The sequence below is a fragment of the Momordica charantia genome, assembly GCF_013281855.1.
Source record: "Momordica charantia cultivar OHB3-1 chromosome 6 unlocalized genomic scaffold, Mcharantia_2.0 BLBB01000006.1, whole genome shotgun sequence".
Classification (NCBI taxonomy): domain Eukaryota; kingdom Viridiplantae; phylum Streptophyta; class Magnoliopsida; order Cucurbitales; family Cucurbitaceae; genus Momordica; species Momordica charantia.
In genome coordinates this window covers 8332555-8354449 of record NW_028275164.1, presented here as the reverse complement: position 1 = coordinate 8354449, position 21895 = coordinate 8332555, and the positions used below count along the sequence as shown (strand labels likewise).

At 30.2% G+C, this 21895-nt stretch overlaps 1 protein-coding gene across 1 annotated transcript; it reads right to left on the bottom strand.

Annotated features, from left to right (window-relative positions):
* Window positions 1–10298: 10298 nt before the first annotated feature.
* LOC111021410 (cyanogenic beta-glucosidase-like) lies at window positions 10299–16773 on the bottom strand. Its single transcript, XM_022298371.2, has 14 exons — window positions 16712–16773; window positions 16168–16262; window positions 15891–15960; window positions 15688–15746; window positions 15474–15549; window positions 14603–14680; window positions 14400–14487; window positions 13313–13568; window positions 12500–12615; window positions 12150–12367; window positions 11739–11770; window positions 11310–11415; window positions 11125–11227; window positions 10299–10621 (listed from the first exon to the last, which is right to left on the bottom strand). Exons 1-14 carry the CDS (start codon window positions 16719–16721, stop codon window positions 10453–10455), a joined length of 1476 nt encoding a protein of 491 aa, XP_022154063.1. The 5' UTR covers window positions 16722–16773; the 3' UTR covers window positions 10299–10452.
* Between the last annotated feature and the right edge of the window lie 5122 nt (window positions 16774–21895).

Below are 21895 nucleotides of genomic sequence, written 5' to 3'. Positions count from 1 at the left end.
TCTCTATTTTTTTATATTACTATTATTCTCTTTCTTGTTTACTCACCACAAAAAGCAATTTTTTTTTCCTCTATGATTCCTGTGACTTTTAGCAATCGCTGACGATGGATGCATCAAAGCCGACGAAGGAGGTCGTTTGACGAAGAAAGAAAATCAGTGGGAGAGGAAAGGGGGAGGAGATAAAGAGAGAGAGAGCGAGGTTGAGTGAGAGGGAGCAAGGTTGAGTGAGAGGGAGCAAGGTTGAGCGAGGGTGAACGAGAATTGAGGGAATCTAAAAATACTATCTCAATATTAATTCAAATTTGTTTCCCGAAATCTATTCTCAATCTCATTAAATCTCTCAACGTAGTTTTAATTAGGATTGAATTAAAAACCCCTCATTTTGCTTTCATCTCTTTCATTCCTAATTTAAAATTTAATCAAAACTGCTCTTCAACGCTTTTTTTTTTCTTTTCTTTCTTTTAACTTACCGTTGTAACTTAATTATTTTTTTTATTTCTTTTCTTTTCCTTTTCTTTTCTCTTTTCATTCTTTCTATAAACAAAAAAATTTTATTCTTTTATTCTTTCCATTTTCATCTGTAAACTAAGATTTTTGACTCGCCACATGTCCTCCTCTATTCGTCCATGTAGGATTTAATTGTCACGTCATTCACTTCGAGAATCTATCATTTCAACTTGATTCGGCAATAACTTCTTCGTTTGAGCTCTGATTTGGATAATTCAAAAACTGTTGGAATCCTTATTTCGAGCTCTACACTGTGGATACTTCAAAACACTAAAATTGTCAAATAACAAAATTATGTTTGTTATCATCAAAACATTAATTAATTAATTAATTAAAATTAATTAATTTGAATTAAGGGCCAAAAAGCCAACAATCTCCCCATTTTTTATGATGACAAACAACTAAAAAATTCGTAGACAATCAATAATAACAACATTAATTCCAACATATCACCAAAAAAAAAAAACATAATCGAAATTCATTCAAAACTTAATTTCCAACAAATTAATTCATTTTTCTTATTATCTCTCCCCTTTTGGAATCAATCAAAAAGGGCAAGTAAGAAAAATAATAAAAACATGAATCTCATCTTTTAAAAGCAATTTAACACTTCATTTAATAAGGGACAAAAAAAACATTTAGCACAAGTTTTTGTAAAACTCCCCCTATCAAGATGCCTTCTAAATAAAGCAATTCTAAAATAAATTTTACTTCGAAGAGAATTGCTCCCCCTAAATAGATAAAGATTATGCATAAGAGGGGTAAAGTTTCAACATACCTCAATAAGCTTTAACGTCAACACATTTAGCATTTAATTTTTGTCAAGCTTAGTAGAGGTGCTTATGAGAGTTTTTGCAATTTTAGATTAATTGACTTTAAACAATTTGAGCAAATTCTCCCGGCATACTCAATGTCAAAATCACTATGTATACTCTTTAAAAAACACATAAACAATAAAAAGCAATATGTAGAAATAATTTCATCAAATTCACAAGTATTATAACTCCCCCTAAAGATATGCATTCTCCTCTTAAAAAGACATATCAATAAATATCAAGGAGATAAAGAGATGCAAACAAAAATTATCTCAACAATTTGCACAAGATAGATATATATAAAAAATCAAGGTAGATTAATCTTTCTCCAACAAATTATCAAAAAATTACACAAAATTTCCATTCAAGAAAATATGGCATAAGACAAGAAAAATTTCAAGAGAGTAATTTTAATTCTCATGGTTATGCACAAAAACAAATTTTCAAATCAAATGATAGTCTGAGCAAGTTAATCTCAAGGAATGAACTTATCAAATCCATGCAATATATAAAACACCATCATGATACCAAAATATTAAATGTTAGAGAATAAATACCAATTGATAAAGAAAAATCAAAATTGATACCAATTTGTCAAAAAAACAATATCACCATTTATGCCACCAAAAAAAAAATTACAGATTAAATATAAGCAAATGACATCATAAAAATATTAATCAAACAAAGATTGATGCCAAATGTACTTGATCATAGCTCTAATTTGACTTATGTCACCACAAAAAAAATATCAATCAAATATAGACAAAAAAAAAATCACAATAATCAATCAAACACTTTTGATAAACAAGTTAACAAAAGTTTTAGAAAAAAACATATTTCATAAATACTCCCCTGTGAAAATGCATTCAACAACTCTTTTCAAAAAAAATTTCAAAACAATAATCAATCAAACACTTTTGATAAACAAGTTAACAAAAGTTTTAGAAAAAAACATATTTCATAAATACTCCCCCTATGAAAATGCATTCAACAACTCTTTTCAAACAAAATTTCAAAACAAACAATTTTCAACATGAGAAAAATTTTGAATTTAATTTTCATAGAGAGCAAATAGTTTATGGCCAAAAAGCATTCAATCAAAATTTTGTCAATCTCATCCAAAGAAGATTCTCATGTAAAAGACATAAAACTCAATAAAACAAAATTGTTCAAAAAATATATCAAACTATCAATGACCATAATTATCAAAATAACAATCATCTAAATGATCAAAAATTCAAGACTTTAAATTTATCAAATAATCAAGAAATTTGGATAAATTTACGAATCAATCTATTTGATAAACATCAACATTAAAAATCAATAATCCAATATTCAAGCAATAAGCAATAAGGATTATGGATAAATGTCAACAAAATCTACCACATACTTTTAAGAGCATTAATTCACTAATTCATGAATAATCAAGTAAAAAAAAAACATGCCAAAAAAAAATTTGCAATTTACTCCAGAGCATTAATCCACTCATCCATAAATAATCGACCAATAGACATAAGTGTCAAACAAATTCTCAATTTACTCAAAGACATTTGATTCAAATAAAATTCAAGAAACTAATCTCAACTTCTCTAGCCCAAAAAAATATATAATTATTCTAACAAATTATATCGATAGCAAAATAATCTAAAAAAATAAAGGTTGCCACATAGGCAATTTTCCTTTGTTAGGTTCAAGCAAGCCATGACGTTGCTCATTTGAAATTTATTTTCAATTTGAAGTCCAAAGCAACTTTTTGCTTCTTGAAACATACCTACAAAAATAAAGCTCAACCAAAAGATCTTGGTACCAATTTCTTGGATCCTTCATTGTAAGGAAGCATAGATTTTGGAACCCACTTCAAGTTAGTCCCAACATTATTTGTATTTAATTTTGGCAAATAACATGTATGAAATTTCTGATTAATTTTGCCACAATCATTAGACAATAATTTCTTCTTAACAAAATTATTTTGCACAATATTTTTCTTAAATAAATTTTTGTTTGGAGAATTTTTCAATTTGAAACAATTTGGTCTAATATGACCTTTAACTCCACAAAAATGACATGTAAGTATAAATTTGACATTATGCATATAATTTGATTTTCCATGAACATGCTTAGGCACAAATTTAACATTAGGCATACAACTAGTTTTACCACAAGCATGATTAGACACAAGGTTTGATTTTACATGCATATTTCTATCATTTACATGTATATGCATAAATTTAACATTTCCTTTGACATTTAAAGCACTAGATTTAGACAAGTAACAAGAATAAGCATTGTGTCCATATTTGCCACATGATGAATAATTAACATTATGCAATGAATTATCTTTTGCAATAAATTTATGCACTCTACTTTTCTGTGAGAAATTTTCTTTTAGAGCATTGTGAGACTTTGCTCTTTGAAAAAATTTTCTTTTAGGAGAAGTATTTTGTGCGTATTTCAATTTAAAGCACTTAGGTCTAATATGACCTTTAATACCGCAATGATGACATATAGGCACAAAATTAGTTTTAGCATTCTTAGAAACAACATTAGGCATATTAAGCTTAGACTCAATAGGTGATGTTTTAACAAAGATGGTCTTAGAACTTGAAGGAGTAGAACATTCATCTATGTAGCCTAAACCTCTCTTATCACAAAAATGTTTGCCTATTTCAATTATTTTATCTAATCTTTGAGCACCTATTGTCAACTTCCTAATAGACTCTTTTACAATTTCAAGCTCTTTACTAGCAAGTAATTCTTTTTCCTTAAGCACGTGCAAAAGATCATTTTTCTCACAAATATCAAGCTCAAAAAATTTAATTTTGTCAATAAATGAAATTTTCTCTTTCTCCAAAGATGTATTGCTAGTTTCCAACATCACAATTTCACTTTTTCAAGCTAGCAATTTTATCCTTTAATTCTAAAGAAAAATATTCCATTTTCTCATTCTTATTTCTCAAATCATTCAAATCAATTTTTAATTTGCATGCTAGAGATTTGAGATCCTCATTTTCTTTTTCAACAAATTTAATCCTATCATTCAAAACATACTTTTCATCACAACCATCATCATGCAATACATAATCATTTGTGGCTTTATTTTTCAAACAAGTATTTTCATCCATCAAAGATTTATTTTCAATGGACAATGTTTTGTACTTCTTTGATAGTCTAACATATTTAGCGTTAACTTTATCAAGGTCATTTTGCATGTTCTCAAATGCATCAAATAATTCATCATAAGTTGGGGGTTTATGAATTACCTCGTCCTCATCGCTTTCGATATCGCTCCCATTATTTGAATGAGCCATCAAGCACAAGGAGGATCCATCAAATTTTTCTTTTCCCACTTCATTGAATTTTTCTTGATTTTGAGAATTATAATTTTCCTTCACATCAAATAAATCATTAGTAGTACAAGGAGAATTTTCAACACTATACATAATATCAAGAAAATTCCAAATATCATATGCATATGTAAAATGTGAAATTTTGTCACATATTTTTATCTAAAGCACAAAATATGATATTTATAGCTTGAGTATTAAAAGAAATCATTTTCATCACTTAATTTGGATTTTGATAAATCATTTTCACAAACATACAAAATATCCAAATCAATATCAAGCAAAAAAGTTTTCATTCTATGTCTCCAAATATCATACCTTTTACCATCAAACAAAGGAGGTCTATCAATATATTGACTTTCATGAAAATCTAAAGTTGTCATAACTTTAGCCAACCTGGGGGGGGGGGGCTTTATAAACTTTTTACTACGGTGGGACCAAATTTAAACAAATAAGTAAACTATTAATTTTATCACAATTTAAACAATAAATTAGAAATACAAACACCCTAATTAATTTCACCACCCACATAATTCAAATATAAACATTGAGCATAAATATGAATAACAAATTCGAACAATTAATTTTATGCAATTTGTAATAAAGAAAATTAATTACAAAGATTAAATAGAGTAGGGTTAGAGAAATGACACCGGAAATTTTATAGTGGTTCGGCAACAACCGACCTACTCCACTCCCCAAGCGCCTCTTGGACATTCGATTAAGAAACTTTGATTCTTTCCACGGTAGGAGTCAAACCGGTATAAAACCTTCTTTTTTTCGGGAGCAAGAAGAAATCCAATCATTCCACGGTTCAGGATCAAACCGTTACAACGCTCTTTTTCGGGCTCAAGAGCAACCCTTACAAAGAATATGGAAATCTAAGAACAAACTTACAAACTCTCTCAAAGAGTGGGTATACAAATATTTGCTCACAAATTTGTAAGAAAAATTCTTACAAATAAAAGCCCTCAAATTGGCTAAGACAAATAAAATTGGAAGCACACGGATCTCTCAAATAAAATTTCTCTCACAAGTAATTAGAAAAACATTAAAATTTTAGAGAGATGAATAATGGATGAATTAGAGAGAAAATTGAGAGAGAATGAGTTGTGTAAAATTTTGAAGGAAGTGGGGTTTAAATAGATGAGGAAAAGTTGAAAATAAATTTGAAATCGAAATTGAATTTGGGCCATTAGATCTTTAATGATTGAAAATCAAAGGTTGAGATTTAATTGAATAAAATAATAATTGATTTTGAAAATATAATATAATATAATAAAATAATAATAATAATTTTTTTTTCTTTTATCTCTAACGGCTCTTCAAAGCTTTTTTTTTTCTTTTCTTTCTTTTAACCTACCGTTGGAACTTAATTTTTTTTATTTCTTTTCTTCTCCTTTTCTTTTCTCTTTTCATTCTTTTTATAAACTAAAAAATTGTATTCTTTTCTTCTTTTCATTTTCATTTGTAAACTAAAATTTTTGACTCGCCACATGTCCTCCTCTATTCGTCCATGTAGGATTTAATTGCCACGTCATTCACTTCGGGAATTTATCCTTTCAACTTGATTCGGCAATAACTTCTTCGTTTGAGTTCCGATTTGGGTAATTCAAAAACTGTTGGAATCCTTATTTCGAGCTCTACAGTGTGGATACTTCAAAACACTAAGATTGTCAAATAACAAAATTAAGTTTGTTATCATCAAAACATTAATTAATTAATTAATTAATTACTTAATTAATTTGAGATTAAGGGCCAAAAGGCCAACATTTTTCTTTTAAAGTAAATTGCTTTTTGTGGTCAGTAAAGAAGAAAGGGAATAATAGTAATTAGAAAAAATACAAAAAGATGGAAGAAGGAAAAGAGAAACTCCAAGAAAATTTTAGAGAGAATCAGGAAAAAATTGTGTTTTGAAAATGATGATTAAAAAACTTAAAAGGGCCCTATAGAATGCTTATTTTGTCAATTTTCCTGATAATTGTCCTCTCTTATATACCCATGATCATTCACTTCCCTAGCCAATGTGGGACTTTGTTTGCACTCCTTACAAACCCAACAACAAAATATATTATATGAACTTTAGGGAATAATAATAGTTAATTAAACTAAACATTAGAATGATTAGTTAGATAAACTTGACAAAGGCTTTTTCCGTTTTTAGTTTAATAATTTTTTGTTGTACTGTTATCGGGTGAAACGACATGTCATGTGTCAAGAAATCAACCTGGCATGACCGAGCACACCAAAAGGAATCCGAGTGTACCAACGTTTTGGTCGAGGAGTTCTTATAATGGACAACCAATTGACAGACCACTGACACCCTATACCCAAACGGATACATGCCACCAGGGGACCAAATAGGTCGTTGCATGCCAAGGCCCTCACCTTTGCAATAGTGGGAGATAGAGGATGTCGATGGTCCTCGCAGACCCTCCGCACAATATACCTCTGCCCTGCGAACGACCAAGGGAATGAAGACCTCTCTCACATCTTCTCCATCTCATATAAAAAGAAAGAGATAACCCTAGCAAAAGTAATTTGCATTCCCCTACAGAATTACTCGTGAAGATTCAACACACACACTAGACACCGTATTTGGTCCGACTTTATTTTAGTTTTATTTTTAATTATTTAATTTTTATTTTATTAAATACTATAGGATTACTTTATTATTGTTTATAAGCTAAAGTTTAAATTAAATTAAAAAAATAGATTTTGTTTTAAAGAATTTGATTTAATATTAAAATAAAAGAAATAAAAAGATTTTATTTTATTTATATAATTTTGTTTTAAATAAAGGTTTTTTTAATTAAAAAAATTTAGATTATGTTTTGGTTAAAAATAAACATTTGGTTTCTCCTCCCGTTTTTCCTTCCTCAAAACTGAACGCTTTCCCATTCCCTCTTTTTCTCTGGTTTTACTCGACCCACGCATGTTACTGTTATTTTTTTGGTATATTTAAAGGGCACACAACACACAGAGGGGAGGGAAAAAACAGAGAGCACACAGAAGACTGATTTGGGTGAAGAAAATTTTTTATTTTTTATTTTTTATTTTTTCCCTTAGTCTCTAAAGGCTGTTCGAACCAACACAAAACAAAACTTCGGTGCACACCTCACGACCTCCATTGCTGCCTTGAGACCATCCTCCGGTGATAGACCGATGACGACGAAGAGTCCAGCGACCCACGCTAACACGACGAACGACATCCGTGGTAAAAATCTTTGCATAGTATACCCTACATTTCTTTTAATAATAAAAAGAAAGTTTCTTTTTAACAGAAAAATAAAAATTTTCCTTTAAAGAAAATAAACTTTTTAAAATAAGTTTTGAAAAATAATGTAGATAATTTTTCTTAAAGTAAAATAAAATAATTTTTAAATAAAGTAAACAAAAAGTTAATTTCATTTAAATAAAAGATTTTGCATTAAAGTCTTGTAAGTTAAAAAAATAATAATAAGAGTTTTTATAAACTAAATAATGTTTTAAAAATAAATTGGATTCTTTAAAATTTCCATTCAAAGTTCTTAATTTTGTTTTCTTATTTTTTTAATTTATTTTTAGAAAGAGAATTTCTGCTGCAGTGATTTAAAAAAATAGAGGATTTAAAGAAAATTGTTTTCTAGGGATTTGTTTTAAAATAAGATCTTATTTTGTAACATGAGTATCATTTTAGAAAATCTTTAACAATTTGTTTTAAGTAAAATTGATTTTTTTTAATTAGAAATAAAAGATTTTCTTGAAAAAATCTTTTTAATGTCAAAATACATAAAAAAAATTTTGTTTTAATTTAACAAAATTTGTAGGTTTTTTTTTTAGTTTAAAAAATAAATAAAACTTTTGTTTTTGTAAAAGAGTACCATGTTTACATCTTAGGGTGTTGACATAGTGGTAAGATGTTTGGCTTTTAATATACAAACCCAAGTTCGAGTCTTTGCATGCCTCATTTTATCATTGTTTTACTAAATAATTATTTTAAATAAAAGATTTCGTTTAGAGTTTTTTTTTAAAACAAAATTCAAATATACAAAGTTTCTATTTTAGAAAAGATCATAGCTTACATCCTAAGGTGGTGGCACATTGGTGTGATGTTGGAATGTCAACACTCAAGTCACGAGTTCAAATCTCAAGTAACAACACCAAGTTGCTTCCTCCTTTCAGTTTACCCCATATGAAAACGATCCACGACAGCACCAAGTTGCTTCCTCTTTTCAGTTTCTTGACATAGCCGAGGAGTAGAATATCATTTTCTTTCTCAAAGCACAAGAGGTTAATTTGACATGTAACAAGGTCCAAACACTTCATATCATAGCGACTACATGTCACCTCAGGAGAAGACCGCTTGTTATCACCAAGCATTTGTTTCACCCAAGCTTCCTAGTTTGATAGCAAATTTTCCAACTCAAGATAGAAGGTTTATTTACCCAATCTTATATCGAAAAAATAAATGGCATAAACTCCTTACATAGTCCGAATAAGATACCGACTCAAACGAGCATCACTAATAGGCTCCTCCTTGTCCAATTATGAAATTTTATAATACAAAGCTTTAACTACCAGAAAATATTCTGTAACAGACAAATTACATTGAGTTGTTACAACAAGTTCATTATCCAAATACTGCAATCTCGTTGTGTTCTTCTGAGTGAACAACCTTTCAAGTGTATCTCATACTTCCTTTGGAGAATTTACATCACGAACATGCTCAATATATTCATTGCCAATAGAAGTTCGCAAAGCAAATAAAGCTTTGTCACACTTGATCTTCCACTTTCTTCGTACCTCAGCATTTTGTAGAGTATCATATGGAATTACAGTGTCTTCACCAGATATAAGATCTGACAAATCTTGTCATTGTAGAAGAGCTTCCATACATATAGCCTCTAAATAGCTATGATTATCACTGGCAAGCTTGTCTACACAAACATTGTTTCCACCGTTCATCTTCACCGAGCATAAACTCAAATACCGAGCAGTAGACTCAAACAACGAGCACTAAACTCAAACACATGATATGTAATGGAAAAAACGAAGATAACAACAAAGTGGAAGCAATAGAGAAATTATACGAAGGAACAACTTCTATTCATTGAATTGAGATTGTTATAAAGTATTTATAGAAAAAGTAAATAACCAACCACTAATCCACTACTCAAACCACTACCCATCAAATTCTCTCTAAACCTAACACCACACTCCACTAAGCAACTAACCTACAAATTCTCTCAACATACACATACACTCATCCACTACTTCATAAACTTCCAACTATGAAATTAATTACCTTGCATGACTTCTAAAAATGTAGAACCATTAACAAAGAAACTAACACATGTTTACAATAATTTTTAACAAGTACCACACTGGTACAAGATTTTTTTGTGCGTACCAAGTAGGAGAGCATCAGAGACAAAGACGTACGTGACACTCCAGTGGCACCTACGCACGGACCTCACCCAAAAATGGTAATCAACATGTATTATCATCACTCCTTTCAAATAAACTAATCAAACAAACATAGATTTAATTCAATGGCGAATTCACCAACATTAATATATGATTATGATAATATTCAAATAACAATTATGGTGTTCCAAATTAATAAAAAAACATATAGATGCCAAACAAGTAAAGAGAAGAGAAGTTTATTTCATTGACCACCAATATAGAAAACATTAAGATACATACTTAATAAATGTCAAGACATGGTTTTGCTATTGCAAATTTATTTAGTAGTCTTCTTATTAGAAGAATGCAATAACAAAACAGCCAATAAGTCTCCTTTAGGTCTTGAGGAAATTGTTGAACCATATTGCTGATTCTTTCAGAAGCGTTTTCAAATTGTTCTTGAAATCAACGTAGGTCATACCAAAGCGTATAGTGTAGCCACTTGCCCATTCAAAGTCGTCTAACAATGTCCATACAAAATATCCTTTCACTCTTACACCAGCACTGCAAAACATTTTTCAAAATATCATTAACAACAAGGATCAGTTACCACATATAATTGTTAAGAATTTTAATAGATATGAACTACTCTTCCATTCCCAATTAATTTTGAAATAGAATTTCATGAATACTAACATGGTATCAAAATTCAAGAAGCTCAAGCGAACATCCAGTAAAAAAAAAATTAAGATCCGACAAAGATAGATGAAACAAAATAGCCACGATTTTGAGGGGCATGTTAAGAATTTAACTATTCCTTTCATTGTCAATTGATGTTGAGATGAAATCCATGAATATTAATAGTAACATGAGTAATTACAACCAAACATTAGAAAGTAAATCATAAAAGTAACCCCTAAAATGAAATCCAAAAAATGGCATTGGAAAAATGTAACAAAAACAACTAGAACTCACAACACACCACCATTTGAGTAAACCCTAGTTTATTGAAAAGAAGATTAAAAGAACAAAGAAAGAGCAATTTAGTCTTTTGTTTTGCCACTTACTTCATTGCCTCATGAAGGTAATAGAGATGATCGTGATAGTATTTGATTCTTGCCTTGTCCATGATTAATTTGTCAACATTGGGGCTATCATAGTCAAAGTATCCTATACAATGTAAAAATTTTGTTAATGAACAACGTAATTTTGATCCATATATAGAAATTTGGAAATTATTAATTTCTAATACCATTTTCTGTGATGTAAATAGTTGGATCTCGATACATGTTCTTTATATATACCAACAAATCTTTCAATCCCTGTGGATAAACTGCAAGCCACGATGATGGTCCCGCCTATAAGATATTCAACACATAGATAGCAAATTGTTAGATAACTTGAACATAATTTAACTAGTTAAAGCATATAGAAAAGTATTGGATTCAAATCTTCATGAAATATTTTGATGTATTAAAAAATTTTGTTAGATGAAAAAGGAAAAAAGGGGTAGAATTGATTTAAATTTCAAAAGGCATGACAAAGGGAAAAAAAATCAGATATTTTTTATTTTGAAAGAACAACACACCATTCAAGAAAAAAAGAAGAAGAAGATATATAATTGAGAAATGCATGCACAATTTAAAATTTATCATTCTTAAAGAGTTTGTAAAGTTATTACCTTCGGACCAATTGGGACTCCATTACGATCAGCTACAACCCAACAAAAAAATTATACAAAGTCAAAATTGTGGAAGATTGAAACATTTGCACAAAAATAAACAACTCATGGTTTTTTTTTTTTTTTATTTCTTGAAATCAATATGGTGTGGCTTACGTTAATAAATATCTATCAATAGAATTTATTACCTGGACTGGACAATATTGTGACTAGCATAGGAACCCCTATGCTGGTCACTGTACCATCTTGACAGACAACTAATACTAATATAGACAGATGAGTTAACCAGTGGTGTACTGTGTGAAATACTTTTATCTATTACTTATCTATAAAAAAAAGAAAAAGAAAACATACAAGCATACTATTAAAACTTGAAAATGCATAGGATTTTGATTAATATAAAGTGCATACTTGATAGAGTTGCATGAATATCATTCAAATAGCTTGGTTTTGGAATGATCATATTGGGATTGTTTTTTGCATAATTAGCTGTATAGTAATTTATTCCAATAAAATCAAAGGACTGTATCATCGAAGCCACTTCATCCGCTGTGAATTTGGGCAACCTCTCCTTCACATTAAATCTCATACTACGTGGATAATCTCCATACACGAGTGGATGCAAAAACCTACATGCATTATTTAATTTGGTCATGTATATATATATATATATATAATTTCGGAGAAAATGTTGATAATAATTTTGGAAATTTTAAGGTAGAGTAATGAATTCATTAACATGTACTAATTTATTTACTTACCAACCAAGAGAAAAGTCAAGAGCTCGACCTGCAGCTGCTCTATCTGCCTCACTATCTGAATATGGGACATACCAATTAATTGCAAATGAAAGGCCAATAATACCCTTCTGGTTTGCCTACAAAATTGGGGTTCATAATCTTAGCCATGTTATTTCCTTTCTATTTCAATACATATATATATATATAATCGGGATGCTGCGTAGATCTCTATAATCGAAGCTGAACAATATTGTGACCAAGACCTCATAGTAGGTGTGATAACACAAGCTCAAAATCCTTAACACTACATGATCCTCAGAGGACCATTTTCGTCTAGCTCAATTTTGAAAATATACTAAAGGGATATTTTGATGAATAGTTTTTTTTTTTTTTTTTAAGGAAAGAAAACGCATTGGCAAGTATGTATTTTCATAAAAGGAATTATAAATATGATGTTTTATTGCAAAGATAGCAGTTCTTAAAGATCGTTGAGTTTTTTCTAAACTAAAATAATAGTAATCAATATGTTTTTTTCTCTATTTCATGTAACAGTGGTTAATAAAGGTGAATCAATGAATAATCTAAATATTGTTACATATTCATTAACTATGTTGATAGTAAATCACTGATATATGTATGTGTTAATTAGCAATTATTGTATTTTGATTTTGCTATATTGGCATGCTTTTTAGCTACTACTTTTCTAATATTTTATTTAACTTATGTTAAATTTGCTACTACCCCTATATATATATATATACACTAAATTATTGAAACTTCGTTATCCTAAAATTAAGAAAATATATGATGTTGAAGGTAGAAAAGAGAAATAACCTGATATTTGGTCCGGTAAACGTTGACCGCAGCCGCGTGAGCAAGAATTAGATGGTGTCCAACAAAGTACGGTTCGGTGCCAGAATCTCCACCAATATAACGACTTGGGTCCCATTCTAAACCTCTACCAGGTGCATATTGTCCCAGCACATAACCTTTTAAGGTGAAGATGTATTCTTCATTCAACGTGATCCAATGCTTCACTCTATCTCCAAACTCTTTGAAACAGAGCTCAGCGAATTCTCGAAAATCATTTCTGAAATTAATTTTCACAATTATTTAATTTTCTTCGAAACATTTCATTATTAATAGGAATTTGTAATATATGCAATAGACAATGATTTAATTTTGAAATTGTTGTCATTTAATAATTTTTTGTTTTATTTTATCCTTCTTAAAAACATTTCTAAAATATTAGCCACTTATAACATTTTTTAAAAAGTAACTTTTTACTTCTAAAATTTGGTTGAGATTTAGATTTTTTTAAATGTATATCTTAAAAGGAAAAGATTGTTAGTTAAAAAAAATTTAGATAAAACAAAAAATAAAAATTATTACCTACCTAATTAATTTAATGTATTTAATTTTAACATTTTAAGATCTCGTAAACAGGATCAATGGAGTAAAGTTTCAATTTCATTTTTAATATTATCCTTCGTCCCACTTCAGTTTGTCTAGATGTGATCCCAAACAAGTTCAAATACCTAAATAGAATATCTACCGAAGCAAATACGACGATTGCTTCGGTTAGATATTTCCTCATTCTTCTTCGATGGTGTTTACGAAATTTGAAAACTTGAGTTTCAAGTTTTATTATTTTTTGGAACATATTTTACAATCAAGCCTTACTCTCAAGAGTAGTAAAATTTGTTGTAATGCCACGTAAAAACACATTTTATTAGTTGAGTGGGAAATATTAGATCTATAAAAAATGTTATTATGTTAACAACCTGTAATCTTAATAAAAATAAATATATATACACACATATTTCACAATTCACACATCATATATTCTTTATTAACAGATATGTTTTGTATGCTCTTATTTGTGAGGGAAATATGAACAATCAAATAAAAATTTACTTACACAAATTGGCGATTCATGGGACCTTGATATTCATCTTGTAAAGCTTGGGGAACATCCCAATGGAAAATTGTGACAAATGGTTTGATTCCTATAGATCAAATCACAGCCACGTGATTTTGTTGCCCAATTAGACTAAAGAAAATTGCTTCAAAATAATCAATGAACTAATTAAATATTACAATTAATTAATTAATTACTCTTACCATTTGCAAGAAGTTCATTGATGAGGTTGTTATAGTACTGAATTCCTTCTCTGTTGACACCCCCACTAAGTCTTCCATCTAAAATTTATATTTTAATCATTGGAGGTAGGGCAAATAAGTGGATTAATGATGATAAAATTAAGTTATTGCTTTGAAAATATATTTTCTTCAAATAAATAAGGCACATATTAATGATTACCAATAAAATAATGATCAAGCTTTTGACAAGATCAAGAGTATTAAAAACATTTTTTTATGTGAATCCATAAGTTTGCATGTGACATTGAGGAGCATATGAAATAGTACGAAAATCATTAAAAAAAAGTAGACATGTGGTAAACTTTAGAAATTAGAAGTTTAATAGACAAATTAAAACACTTTGGGATGTGCCATGGTGTAATTGGTTTAGCTCCTTGATCTGATTTATTTGGCGATGAAAATAACCATCTCTTCTCGAGCTTCTCACTCTTGGAATGATTCTAAAATTGCTGCTTCATCTCGATCGTCTAAAACCCCATCCTTTTTTTTTGTAATTATGAAATTCTACCATCACCTTCTTCATCTAACTTTCTTCTGTGCATGTTCCTCACATACTTTTTAAATGAAGAATGTGTGTGATTTGTTTTGTTTTGTTTTCTTAAATTCACAAATTCAGAAAAAAGAAAAAAAAAGTCATGGAATGGTATGGCTATACGACCGTATGGATTATAATATATCATGGAAATCAAGAACAAAAATTTATAATTCACAAAACATATTTGAAAATATTTTGTTTATTATCGTATTTTTACTATTTCTTAATGTGAAAAAAAAAATAAACAATGGTAAAGTGTAACTTGTAAATAAATCCAATTGATCTTGAATTTCTTACATGGCAAAATTCTAGTCCAGGCGATTGAGAATCTGTAGACATCCAAACCAATTTGCTTCATAATGGCAATATATTCCTGTATTATGAAGAATTACAAAATCGTTAGCCTACAATAATATTTTATACTTTAAACTTTTTACAATGTTGAGATCCACAATTCTATACGCAATTATACGACGAAATAAAAAAATATAATAAAAATAATAATAATAACCTTATAGCGATGGTACGAATCAAGAGCCACATCTCCGTTGCTGCGATCATCAATTCTCTCTGTAACGATATAAAAAGCACTAAAACAAAGTTGAACACGTTTGACCTTGTAGTTTGACTAAAGTAACGATTTAGCCATTGAATTTCAATTTGTAATCATTTAATCCGTGTACTTTCAAAATAATATTGGAGCTGGGAGATCACCTGGATATTTATGAGTGTAGATATCCCATATACTCGCCCCTTTACCATACTTAAAAGCAGCACCTTCGTACTAAATAAAACATAATCATCCAAAGTCAAAACTCATTTATTTCATTATAGAAAATTGAAAATGAAAATTAAATGTACATACAACTTTTCTTAAACAGGATTTTTTTTTTTTTTTTTGAAAAATGAGTACTTAAACAGGGTAAAACCCTCCAATCGAGATAAATTTAATCCATATATAAATATCTGAATTATGAAGTAGTTTATTTACCTGATAAGCAGAAGATGCTGAACCAAAGACGAAGCCACTAGGAAAGCTGCTCCGCCTGACAACACTACCAATGGGTGTATCGATAACCTCTGGAACTAGAAACCATAAAAAAGAGCCAAAATTTAAAAACAAACACAAGCTTTTGACAAACCACTTACTCTTTTTTTTTTTTTTTTAATTACGTTTCAGAAGTCAATTTAGATTTCGAATAAGTTCTTTTGAAAAGTGGATAACAAATCAAACAAATACCGACGTTAAACAAATAAAACAAAATAGAAACACACATTAACTTTAATGTTTCATCTTTTATATGCTAGCTCTTCAAAGGATATATATACCAACTGTAACGTCCTCGGATTTCAACAATACTTCTGAGGAAACGTTAACAAACTACCTGCTCAAACTCTCTCCCGAGAGCATGAGAATAACTAACAGGCTTTGTATTATATATATATATGTAATGCTAAAGAATTTAAAGAAATGTTGGATTTGAAAGAGAAAGTTGGATGAAAAATAATAAAAGAAAGTAGTTAACTCCATTTACCTGGAGCCATTGATCCTGAGAACAGAACACAACCTACAAAATGATACAACAAACAGAAGCTATAGGGTTGTGTTTTTTCTTTGTGGTGCTCTATCAGCTGCTCTCCCCTCCCTTTTTATAGGGTTTTCAACCAAATATGTAATAAATTATATATTTTTTTATTTTATTTTATTTTTCTGCAATTCTATAAATGTATTTTTTTCTCTTTTTCTTTGATTCTAGATCGCTTTACTAGGCGGGTTTCAAGCTTTTGGATCTCTTTCACACACTTTGGTTTTTTTATTATTATTAATTTTTTTTTTTGGTCTTTTTTTATGTGTGGGAAAGAATAAGGAAGTCGGGGTTTTCCATTATTCAAACTATGACAACGACAGATATAATCATTACATATGCAATCAATAGTTATAGTTTGTAAACTATCATTCTATAGTATAAAAGTATCTATTATCTCTTTCCATTTCGCTAATTCTCTAACGGATAGTATTTCATAGTCAATATCATGAGTAAGATTCTATTTCGTAGTTGTAATATCATGAGTTGTTTTAGACTTTCCTAAACTTGAGGGTGCCACGCACTTAATATTTACACTAAAAAATTGTGAGTTGTGCACATTGAATTCGAGTTAATATTAAATTTTGCAAACAATCATCCTAGTATTTAATTCGTATTAATTTTTTATATCAAGCTACAACAAGAAAATAGTGCTCCTTTTCAACAAATAGTGTTCCAATCTTATATGATTATATATGCCACATGTAATATATTCAATCACACGTCTCCACATGGCCAATAATTTAAATGTATTATCTAAACAAAAACGGCAAAATCTGAACAACCAAATACACACCATACCGCCAACAAAGACCACAAATAAATTAAGATAAAATAAAAAAATTCATCAAACGTGCTATTTAAATACATATCTCTGTAATTATTATCGTATTTGTCTACTATTTTTTTCCTTTTAAATAGATCTTGTACAGCTTGTAAATGGGATCAATTATCTCTCATTTTTCTTTTTATATTTAGGTTTGATTTCTTTTTGGAATAATCTCTTATGCAAAGTCTCCAAAATGGAGACCATCTTTTTATCTTCTTTTGGTACTTGTACATGCTTCCAAAAACATTAAAATTAATCGAGATTAAGATCTCCATTTTGCTCTATGTCTTCACTCACATTTCTCCATAGGGCTATTCAAATAAATTTATTTCTCGTGACATTTATAAAGTGAACTCATGTCAATAGTGTAATTAAGCAAAAGTCCTTCATTCTCGATACATATCTCTTAATCTAATTATCTCACGTACAATTAACAAGTAAAAACTATAGGGCATAAACCCCACTAGATACATAATTTTTCTATGCGACTTTTAATATTTATTATCTTTTAACTTTATGAATTGAAGAGAATCTTATCCATGGGAACCACAATTCTAACACTACTTATATGTTCTATAGCCTAGTTCAGAGTATGGAGAAAAAGTTTGAGAAGTATATTGAGGCTCAGTTACAAAAAGGTCAATACATAATTATTGCTAAATTTTTAAGTGCTTAAGTAGATGAATTACCATAAAAAAATTATTTATTCAAATACTAATATTCTCTCTTCATATTGGAGCACTTGAACTTGGATCTTGGGTATGAATATTCAAATCTCTTGCCACTATGCCAACACTCGAAGATGCTGGTAAATCAAAGCTTGGAGATAAATACTATAACAAAATTCAAAGGCATGAATCAAGCTTTATAAGGTGTCAATGTCTTTAAAGAATCTTTCCTTATTAAGATAATATTGAATCTTGCATCTACCGTTGATAACTTGTTAAAAAGCTCCTTTTATTTATTCTTGAGAACTTTTTTTTTTTCCTTTTCAGATTTTAACACACGATCTTTGATCGGGATTTGGCATATATGTCTTAACCAATTTAAGTATGTTCAGATTGGTTATTCTTATGAGTCCTTCAATTGTAATCGTTTTTCTTTTTCGGTTATGTAATGGACAACAAATATTAGAGAATTAGGGAGATCCAGTCCTGTAACAAAATTAAAAGACATGAAACAAGCTTTATATGGTGTGTACTAAAAATTCTCTCTTTGCAGAATCTTTTCTTATTTAGAGAATATGACTCTTGCATCTTCCTTTTGTTCAAAAAAATATATATGTTTCTGTTCAAAAGAACCTTTATTTATTCGTGCATTGCCCATATTCAAAGCCTCCTTTTTGGCATTTTCAGCATCAATCTTCCTCTCCCAGCTAGTGTTGATGACTTGACTAAGAGATCCCTTTTCGGACTCGGATAGGATAGGATTGTGCGCGCCGGGCCCTTCGGGTATCATATTTTGGCCTTTCCTCTCTATCCCTTTAAAGAGTCGAAGGGACATTTTGTAGAACAATGTTGCGGTCTCTGTCATAATTTGGAATATTTTGTCTGAGCATAATAATTGCATTTTCTTAGATACTTCAAGATCTTGTACCCATTTTTGGGATGATTGAAAGATTCTTTGTTCATCTTGGTCATCCAAATCACCTCTCTTTTGTATCTAGGTCTTTCAACCATTTCTCTCCATTGAAGTGCTTTTATCTGAGCCTCTATTTTGTACCTTTGTATATTTTTTACATACTCTCTTTAATGAGATGGTTTATCTTTCGAAAAAATATAACATGAGGAAAATTTGAACTCACGACTTTTTAATATAATGGTATATAAGTACTTTAATCAATTGAGTTGGAACTTTGTATAGGAAAAAAGAGAAAAGCAAATTAAGTTTAGGTTCGCCATGACATATTAAAGAATTAGAGAAACTCTCAAGCCGAGTCAATTAATACACCACCTTATTATATTATTATTATTATCTTTTGAATAATGCCATTAATAATTGTATTTTTTTTAGTCCAAATAATGGTAATAGTTACAAGATCAAGGAGCAGGTAAATGAAGTATGAACCAACCTTTGTATGTCACATCGTTATCTCCTCTGAAGTCAACATGAATATAGTTTAGCAGGTGTAATAATTATTGGGTAAAAATGTTTGACTTTTGTCCTCGGTACGAAATTTCACAATTGGTAGAATAATTTATATGGCAAACTCTTCTAGTGGGTTTGTAAAAGATATCTCCCCACATGCGTGCCACATTCGGTCGGGCGGGCAGACAAGTTCATGTAGTAACTCACACCTGCATGAAAATAAGAATTATATTTATCTTTTTAATTATTTGTTCTTATTTTTTGGACTAAATAAATCTTTTAATCAATGAAACTAATTATGTTAACATCCCTAAATTAATTTCATCAATGTTTCTAAATTAATTTCATTAATATTCTCATTTTTTTTCCTGCAGAGTACAACTTTTTCTACATCTTCCTTTAAAGTTTAATCCATTCCAAGGTTTCTTGAAACGAGTTCTAAGAAGAATGTTGTGTAAACCTTGAGAAGCAATAAATGTGCAAACGATTTAGCACTAAAGTAGTGCTTAAATTGATTTCAAGGCATCGAATCTTACCATTGGAACAACGACTGTTTTCAATTTATTTTATTTATTTATTATTATTATTGTTTCTGTTATTCCAATATCTCCCTCTTTTCTTTTCCTAAAAAAAACCTTTGTTTATTCTGGATAGGTTGATACTTGTGTCTTTAATCATTTTTCTTTCTGGTTCCCTCTTGTACACCATTCATCAAGTTGTTCCCTCTTTTACGCCGTGCATCAAAGAAATAGGTTCAGAATAGGTTTACCTTCTTCTTCTTCTTATTATTATTGCTAGTACTGTTATCACTGTTATTATTATTACAAGTACTGTTATTACTGTTGATATTATTACTAGTACTGATGTTGCTATTGTTATTATTATTGTTGTTATTATTAATATATTGTTGTTCTTATTGTTATTATTAATATTTTGTTGTTCTTATTCTATTGTTATTGTTATTATTATTCTATTGTTATTGTTATTATTATTCTATTGTTCTTGTTCTTATATTATTGTTCTTATTGTTATTATTATTGTATTGTTATGTCTAAAGCGGACATTATCATACCATTATGAAGATACTTGGGGTATCGTGTCCTTCACAAGTGTTATCAGAGTCATGATCTAAACATAATTGTGTTGGTGAATCCTCGAGTGCCGAACAAATAAGTGGTCTGTCTCAAAAGATGTAGTCATAGTGTAATTCGTGTGTATGCTCTATCTTACTGTGCCTAAAGCCTTTGATAATAGCAAGCTCTTATCCGGGTTTGAGAGTAGATGGATAAGTGACTACTTGAGGAGAGGATTGTTGGGTTTGTAAGGGGAATGTAACAAAGTCTCACATTCACTAGGGAACAACATGATCCGTGGTATATAGATGAGGAGAATTATCTCCATTGATATGAAGCGTTTTTTGTGAAACTAAAAGCAAAGTAATGAGGGTTATACCCAAAGCGGACAATATCATACCACTTTGGAGATACTTAGAGTACTTAAGCTACCGTTGTCATTAACACACAAAACACCATACTGGGACTAGATTTTTGTGCGCAAGCATGGGCAAAATGTATAGCAGGCTTATGGAGCACGAGCTCCCCTCAACTTATATTATAAATTACATAATATAGTCATGTTAAAAAAATCTTACGTTGGTGTAGTGGAGCACGTGACCTAGGTATTAATATTCATGGGTTTCATCTAAAAAATAATTGACAATGAGAGAAGTAGTCTATGTTTGGGGAAGAGAATACCCTGGACACGTGGATGACCCCTATTGGTGCTCCAAGATGACTTATGAGTCATGCCCAGCTCGGACGGCCGAGATCACCACCACTAGCGTTGACAGATGCTAAGTATGAGGGCCGAGGTGAACCTGGCCAAGGTCCGACCTACTGGGAAGCTCGGTGGGGGCCGATGTGAGCTACTGTCAGCGGCGTGATTATCGGGTATAACCGTCGGTCCCGAGATTACCGGGTGTAACCGACGGTCCCGAGATTACCGGGTGTAACCGTCGCGAGACTAGCGGGACTACCACCCATAAGTAGAGGACTTCACTCCACGATCAGGTACGATGATTTCTGACCTCGAACTAAACTAGGAATCCGACCTATACTGACTTGATCGTCGGAGTGCTCACCTTTTTGTGCAGGTCCGCCCAAGTATTCAGATCGGTCCGGAGGCCGAGTTTGAGCTGCAATCTGATATACACTGTT

Coding starts and splice junctions, on each gene's coding strand:
- LOC111021410 (XM_022298371.2), bottom strand. Junction 15,550..15,687: donor ATTCGTACCATCGCTATAAG/GTTATTATTATT, acceptor TTCATAATACAG/GAATATATTGCCATTATGAA. Junction 11,228..11,309: donor TATTTACATCACAGAAAATG/GTATTAGAAATT, acceptor TACATTGTATAG/GATACTTTGACTATGATAGC.